This window comes from Miscanthus floridulus, chromosome 6, assembly GCF_019320115.1.
Source record: "Miscanthus floridulus cultivar M001 chromosome 6, ASM1932011v1, whole genome shotgun sequence".
In the NCBI taxonomy this organism is placed as follows: domain Eukaryota; kingdom Viridiplantae; phylum Streptophyta; class Magnoliopsida; order Poales; family Poaceae; genus Miscanthus; species Miscanthus floridulus.
The window spans coordinates 15,671,028-15,678,659 of NC_089585.1; the positions used below are offsets into that span (position 1 = coordinate 15,671,028).

General features: G+C 49.8%; 2 protein-coding genes and 1 pseudogene across 2 annotated transcripts; 1 reads left to right on the top strand and 2 right to left on the bottom strand.

The window, feature by feature from the left end:
* Nucleotides 1-418: 418 nt before the first annotated feature.
* On the top strand, nucleotides 419-2,490 carry LOC136461739 (carboxylesterase 15-like). Its single transcript, XM_066461046.1, has 2 exons — nucleotides 419-1,856; nucleotides 2,372-2,490. Exon 1 carries the CDS (start codon nucleotides 772-774, stop codon nucleotides 1,750-1,752), a length of 981 nt encoding a protein of 326 aa, XP_066317143.1. The 5' UTR covers nucleotides 419-771; the 3' UTR covers nucleotides 1,753-1,856; nucleotides 2,372-2,490.
* On the bottom strand, nucleotides 2,412-4,926 carry LOC136461738 (probable L-type lectin-domain containing receptor kinase S.5; annotated as a pseudogene).
* Nucleotides 4,927-5,884: 958 nt separating this feature from the next.
* On the bottom strand, nucleotides 5,885-6,729 carry LOC136461742 (uncharacterized). The gene is made up of 2 exons (XM_066461047.1): nucleotides 6,076-6,729; nucleotides 5,885-5,986 (listed from the first exon to the last, which is right to left on the bottom strand). The coding sequence occupies exons 1-2, from the start codon at nucleotides 6,685-6,687 to the stop codon at nucleotides 5,885-5,887; spliced, it is 714 nt and encodes a 237-aa protein (XP_066317144.1). The 5' UTR covers nucleotides 6,688-6,729.
* Nucleotides 6,730-7,632: the final 903 nt, after the last annotated feature.

The window sequence follows — 7,632 nt, forward strand, 5'->3', positions numbered from 1 at the left end:
TGTCGTGGCTTGCTTTATTAATAAAAGTTCTTCAAGAATGACTTAAATTTAACTATGTTTACATAAATTTTTTTTAATAAAACGAGTTGTCAAACTTGGAGTTAAAAAAGTTTGGGACGGAGGAAGTATTTTCCAAGGGAAAAGAAGGTGCGTGACGTAAGCAAGATGTCACGATGACATTTGCATCGAGCAAAGAATGGCCCCGCTCGGCTAGGTTTCGGCGCGCAGTGCCACCGCTGCTAGCTGCTTGCACACGCGCGCGAAGGCGACGCTTGGCAGAGGGACCCACATGTCGGCGTGGCTCTTTTATTGCAGGCACGTGCACCAAGGTTTGGTGGACGAAACCCTCGTTTTTTACTTGGTTGTAGATGTAGATGTAGATTGTAGATACTTACCATCTAACCTACGGGCCTCCGATTCAGAATTTGAGATATTGGCAATGGCTTCAAGTCACTCTCATATCGTCACATCTCATATGGCGTATCCGGATTAGTATTCGGGTTTTAAAGTATTTAATTTATTATATTGGGGCAAAACCCGTGTTGACTATTGAGTTGGCTTAGATATTTCTCTCCCGGCCATGGCTGCCATATGAAACCTCGCAATCACATGTTCGACCTGGCACGTCCGGTGCGAGCGAGTGCGAGGTGTCTGTGTCAGACTCTATTCAGTTGCATTCAGATCCAACGCTGAAACCGTGCATGGCGTGGCGTGTTGCCACTTTCAAGGCCAGTCTCTCGTCTCGCCGACGCCGTCGATAGATCGCTCACCATGTCCAGCGACGCCGCGCCGCACGTCGTCGAGGACTTCTTCGGCGTCGTCCGGCTCCTCAGCGACGGCTCGGTTGTCCGTGGCGACGAATCCGTCCTCATGCCGGCAGGGCCGTTCCCTGACGCCCCCGGCGTTCAGTGGAAGGACGTCGCCTACGACGCGGCGCGCGGCCTCAAGGTCCGCGTGTACAGGTCGTCGTCGGCTCGCGGGAAGCTCCCCGTGCTCGTCTACTTCCACGGCGGCGGGTACTGCATCGGCGGCTACGACAAGCCCATGTTCCACTCCTGCTGCCAGCGCTTCGCCGCCGAGCTCCCCGCCGTGGTGCTCTCCGTCCAGTACCGCCTTGCGCCCGAGCACCGCCTGCCCGCGGCCATCGACGACGGCGTGACGTTCTTCTCGTGGCTGCGAAGGCAGGCCGCGGCGGGCGCCCAAGGCACCGAGCCGTGGCTCCAAGAGTCGGCCGACTTCGCGCAGACGTTCGTGTCCGGCGTGTCGGCCGGCGCGAACCTCGCCCACCACGTCGTGGTTCAGATCGCCTCGGGGAAGCTCGCGGTCCACCCAGCGCGCATCGCCGGCTACGTGCTCTTGTCCGCGTTCTTTGGCAGCGCCGAGCGCACGGCGACGGAGACCGAGTCAGCGGACAACGTGTCCCTGACGGCCGTGTTCGATCAGATCTGGCGGTTGGTGCTGCCGGCGGGCGCCACCAGAGATCACCCGCTGGCCAACCCGTTCGCCCGGGACAGCCCCGGCCTGGAGCCGCTGCCGCTGCCACCGGCGCTCGTCGTGGTGCCAGGGCTTGACACGCTCCGGGACCACATGCGGCGCTACGCGGCGAGGTTGGAGGAGATGGGAAAGGCTGTGGAGTTGGCCGAGTTTGCGGGGGAGCGCCATGGCTTCTCCGTAAGAGGGTGGAGCCAGGCGAACGAGGAGTTGGTCCGGATCTTGAAGCGGTTCGTCAACCAAGGTGCCACGCGGAACTGAGGTGAAGCAGTGGCGCTTAGGCCAGGAGTCTACTTACACTGGGAATTGACAAGTTGCTCACAACAAGGCATGGGTTTTAGCTAAAATTTGTCTACTTGAATCTGGTAAATCATTAGAGTAAATAGTCTTGAATCAATGGCTACTGTTTGATCACATGAGTCCCATATTCTAGCTACCTCATCTCACTGCATGTGTCCCCAAATCCAAACATAGGATAGGATTATAGGAACAGATGTATATCCCAAAAATTAGGGATGGGTCTATTCCATCCCTAGAAGTCCCTAAAGTAAACACATGCCCGCATTCCTACTAATGATCAGGCAAAAGTTGCATGAACTCAGGAATTTGTCTTTTTCGCACAAAAAAAAACTCGAGTTTGCAGATAGGGATTGAAAAAAACAAACACATGCAACAATGTTTACACGGGCAGTGACCTGCAAATAAAATGTAACTCAAATGCTTTTTATATCATTGTTAGCACGAAATACTTTGTATATACCCCATATAAATTGGGTAATTACACTATCTGAAAACTAGACAAGTCATTGCACATACGGATACAACACACTTTCAGCAGTATTACGAATGATTTGTACTGACTAGTATTTTAATTCCCTAGCTTAACAGGTGCACAAAACTACAAATACAGCCGACGTATCTCACCATCCAGCGAATGAAGAACAGCTCAACCAACTATAGGTTGTCTGCCCTCCCGTGAAGAGCAACCCGACATCCGGCAGCTCGATCGATCTCTGGCTCGCCGCCGCTAGGAGGCCAAACAAACGCGGGCTTGTGGAATGGGGGCTCTGGCGCCTTAGCTCCGCCGATCAGCACCTGCACCGCCGTCCTCATGGACGGCCTTTCTCTCGGGTTCGGGTGGCAGCACGCCAAGGCTAGTCTCACCACGCGCTCCACCTGCGCCGGGTCAAGCTCGGCGCCGTTGTGCAGCACTGCGTCGTCGGCAGCGTGCATCGCTCTGCCCTCGCTGTAGAGCCTCCAGGTCCAGTCCACGATGTACATGGGCTGCTGCTGCTGCCGGTGCCGGCCACGCCTGCTGCGGCTTGGCTCATCGCGTTCGTCGCCGTTGACGTTGCCGTACAGCACGGGGCTGCTCGGCCTCCTCCCGCTGATGACCTCCATGACGAAGACGCCGAACGCGTACACGTCCGTGGCGAGGGTCGCGCGGCCGGTGAAGAAGCTCTCCTGCGCCATGTAGGCCTTCGTGGAATGGTGCGTCACGCCATCCCGCTCGATGATGCGGGCGAGGCCGAAGTCGCCCAGCCGCGCGTTGTACTCCTCGTCCAGCATCACGTTGCTGGCCCTCACGTCCCGGTGGAGGATCCGTCTGCTGCTCCCGTGGTGCAGGTACTCCAGCGAGGACGCCACGCCGCAGATGATCTTGTGCCGCCGTTACCTCGTAAGCTCCAGACTAGCAGCGGCGGTTGTCGCCGCTGTCGAGGCGGCGGCGCTTCGTTCGCCGGCGTACAGGTGCCTGTCCAGGCTGCCCATGGGGAAGTACTCGTACACGAGGAGCAGCTCGCCCCTCTCGTGGCACCACCCGATGAGCTTCACGAGGCTGCGGTGCGAGAGCTTGCTGATCGTGTTCACCTCCGCCAGGAACTCCTGCTCCCCTCGGCTGGAATTTCCGGTCGTCGACACCCGCTTCACGGCCACCTCTATGTTCATCGTCATCCTCTGAAGGTAGCCAAGGTAAACTGTGCCGAAGCCAAGGTAAACTGTGCCAAAGCCGCCATGGCCAAGCTTACGAGCAGGACTGAAGTTGGCAGTTGCACTCCTGAGCTCCCTGAGCTTGAATCTGACCGGACCATGTGCGTCGACTGTCGATCATCTTCTCCAGGTTGCGGTAGGCTAGCCTTCGCAGTCCTGTCATCCTTCGCCATACGAAGAACACCAGAGACGATGACAGAGCAATCAGAAATAGGGCCAGTAAGGCAAGAACCAAAGTCAGCTTCCTCCTATGCCCCAATTTACTGTTGGAGTCGGCGCCAGGCGTACTAAAATTCCATGACTTTATCTGATTCAGTACAGTGAAATCGCCCGGTTGAAGCTGCAAAACCGAGAGTGAGGTTCTCCAACAAGAGATGCCATGACAGATCAAGGGGCCAAAAATACTCGAAGGTGTGACCTTTCTGGACTGCTTGTATTCTCAACATTGCAGCAGTGCCATCGTACTCTATTCTAATCCACACATCAGACCCACTAGACAGAACGATGGAAAGATTACTGACTGGGTACCAGTAAGTTGAGTTGATGCTGTTGATGTCGATCCCGACATGGTTTCCATCGGGGTCGTCCTTGAAGCTCTTCCTCGTGTCAAACTCTACCGCGACAACCCGGTTCTTGGTTGCGCCATCCGTCTGGTTGTTGGTGATGCCGAACCACTGCCCGCTGCTGTCGCTGGGAAGTGCCGGGCTATTTGTGAGTATGAAAGCCATACCTTCTCCAACAGTCCTGTTCTGCGGCTGGATGTTTAGCACGAACTTGGTGAAGAACGACACAGGCGCTGTCATATTGCTGTTCCAAAGGTTGAGAGTCTCCCTTACGTAGCAGACCCTTCCTGATCGGCTGCTGATGTTTCCGGTGCTCGGCGTGATCTGCAGGGATCCATTTGCAATTCCTGAGCCTGGGCTGAAGCTGAAATCAGCCTGGTTGGCTGTGTCGAAGGTTGGGTAGCTGAATTCGAAGCAACTGCAGGTGAGGTTTCCTAGGATGACAAGAGCTGCAGAAACTCGCAGAAGAAAGCTCTTGAAGCTGGTCCTGGATGCCATGGCGGTTAGTGATTCTTGTGATCTCTCCTGTATTGGTATAATAGACGAGGAGTTGGATTATGTTTTTATTTTCTAGAGAAGGAGAATTTATTCATAGGGACATGCCTGAATGCACAATAATTGGCAGAAACATGAAGAAATCATAGCCAATGCTAATGCTAATGCCAATAATCAGGAAGCATGTGTGCATTGAAAGAAAGAAAGAAAGAAAATGTTATTCATTAGCATTGTGAAGAAGTCATAATATGGGTTTGCGTGGCAGAACTTCACAAACACTGAGACTTTGACTAGGCAAACTTCTAATAAAGTATTGGTTGGTGCTAGAGATAAACTAAAGTACTATCCTATATTAATGTGAAGTTTATTAAGCATCTAGAATCATGACAAAGACACGCACAAAGTTTGACAATGGTAGATGTGAACTATAAGGATATGCTTTTTCCCCCTTTTTCCTCCTACAGCCCACTCCCCACAGAAGATAACCCAAAGCCAAGTCAAAAGCTTCTGTGTTGTCCTAGGATTCAAATTTCTTGGCTTCGACTCTTTTTCTACTCCAAAGTCCAGCCAGTTGATTTTATGGTGTCAACAGAATTTGGTGGTTAAATTGAGGAAATATTCAGAAATCACAACACAAATTTTGGCCACAGTTGCAAGCACCTCCAATTAAGTATCTGTCAACTGAAAATTGAAATGTATACATAAGAAATCAACAGCCTACTAAAATTATTCAATCACTGCTAGAAAAAAGTAACACAAGATAAGGCCATATATCCATCTATTTTGCTTCGTACCATGTGAAATGGTCATCAAAGCATGGAAGACTCCACTGGCAGTAGTTCTTGAGCATGAAAGGGGTTATAGCTGATTTGTCCTCTGTCCACTAGCTTTAACTTGTAACTACCATTCTGAGGGCAGTCCCAATGGTGCATTGATGATGGTTTCTATCCTCATTAAATGATTTGCCACGTAGGCAAAATGCTGACATGGCAACGTAATTAATGAAGAAAGAGAGCAAAAATCATAGAAATTGTTTCTTCATGAAGAAACCAGGTCTACTCTTGACCCAATGCACCAAGAAACTATGAAATCGCCATTGGAGAGAAACCACCAGTTTCTAGGGAGCTCGTGTCGCACTCCCATTGGAGGAAAAGATAGAGTTGGGAGAGAGAAAGAGAAAATAGTTATTACTCATAGAAACCATGGGTTGGAAAGCAGTATTTTTTTGGTGCGATATCCTATATTATAGAAACTACTAGTTTCTTTCATTGGGACTGCCCTGAGTAAACTACTGGTGGTGATCTAGACATGAGAAGCCCAATAGAAATGGGGCCATGCATGCATTATTAAGCAGCAGTTTCCTTCTTGCATCGAACTTTTTTCTTCTGGAGAAAGACATCGGTCAGGACTGTCTTAGACTTCAAGGAAGCAAGAAGTATCTCCAACACCTGCATTTGGATACAGAAATCACAATAAACACAACAGGTTTGAAAGTACCAAAACAACTTACAAGGAGAATAATAAATAAGTATGCAACCTCTTCCTTGCCAATCTTCACGATCCTTTCTTGCAGCGTGCTCAGATCCTTCACACCACTCTGTGCAAGCAAGGCAATGCTAGACACGCTAGATGCCGGAGTTATTGAGAGATCGTCCTTGACAGTGTACGTGGCAGTCCCAGCCACCAACCCATCGGCTTTGACATGTCTCATTGCAACATTCATTGAATTGGAACAACTAGGGCATATGGTGCCCTTTATAGCAGAAAAATAACCACATGCAGGTGCAGCAAGTCTTCCATAGCTGTCCGTTTTCCCCTGACATGTGAAAAAACTATCACTGGCATTTAGTGGTGCATCCAGAAGCTGCTGCAAAGGATGAAGCACACTGGGAGCGACGGCTGGGCTGACATAGCGTTCCTTGCTCCTGCTTGAGATCACATACTTGGCGTCCAGTTCCTGCAGACTGTCAAGAACATTCCCAATGCTGCCAACCATTCGCTCCTTGGTAAGCAAACTGGTAATGGTGCTCACAGGGAGGCACAAGAGGGTGGAGAGGAACTCAACAACGTCATTGCCAGCCTCAGCAAAGCAGACTTTCTGAGCCTTGGTATCAATCAAGAGCTTCAACGATAATTCATTAGTAGCCATGATATCCTGTCCTTATGATAAGTCTTCCAATCTCTTGGTGGGTTATTGGTGTCTGCTACTGCCACCAGGGAAAGGAAGTTATACAGGCGTTCATAGTTAACTAGTGTTAGAGTTCGAATTTACCAGAACAGAGTAAAAAAATGCGTGTTTCAGTTTTGCAACAGAACAATTGATTTTAATGGAGGTGACAAGCAGAATGAGAAACATTATTATTGTGTCAACTTCTATCTATAAAGTAGAAACCAAGAGAAACTGATCGCACAACAAGAACATCGTCTTTGGTTACTAGCTGAGTACCAATTGATCTACATTTCCCTGATGATCAATAGCCCAGTAATAAAACAGCATCACGGCCTTTAAAAAAACAGAGCATCATCATGTTCAAATTTGGTATAGGTATACAGCTTCAGCTGTATTCAGAGGAGGCAGAAAATGGAAATAAAAACAAGGTACGAAAACTCTTCGTACCACTTGGGACTTGGGAGAGACAGAAATTAATGGGACAACTAAATTTAAATCACAACTAGCGGAAATCGTGCAAATCACTTTCGTTTGAGCACAAGAATCTTGTAAACCTATAATCCTATATTGTGACAGACAACCTAGGATCAGATTCCCCCAATGCCCAGATACTCAATTACAGTCAATTATAAATGATCCTGCACATTCTGCTTGTTCATGTCCATCGCAGAATAGAGCTTTGGGCCCCTGGCCCAAATCCAAACCCAACTCTAGCCCGACCACTAAACCCTAGGAATCCTAACCGACCCAGGCAGCGCGTGAAGAGTGGGATAATCACCATCCAAACATAGAGAGGGAAATCAGCAACGACGACATTCGCACGGCAAGATGGGAACAGTCGAAATCGGACAGGGTACACCCATCTCGTGTAATAAAAACAATAACAGGAACAGAAAAAAAAAATCAAAGGTAAGGAGGAGGCGG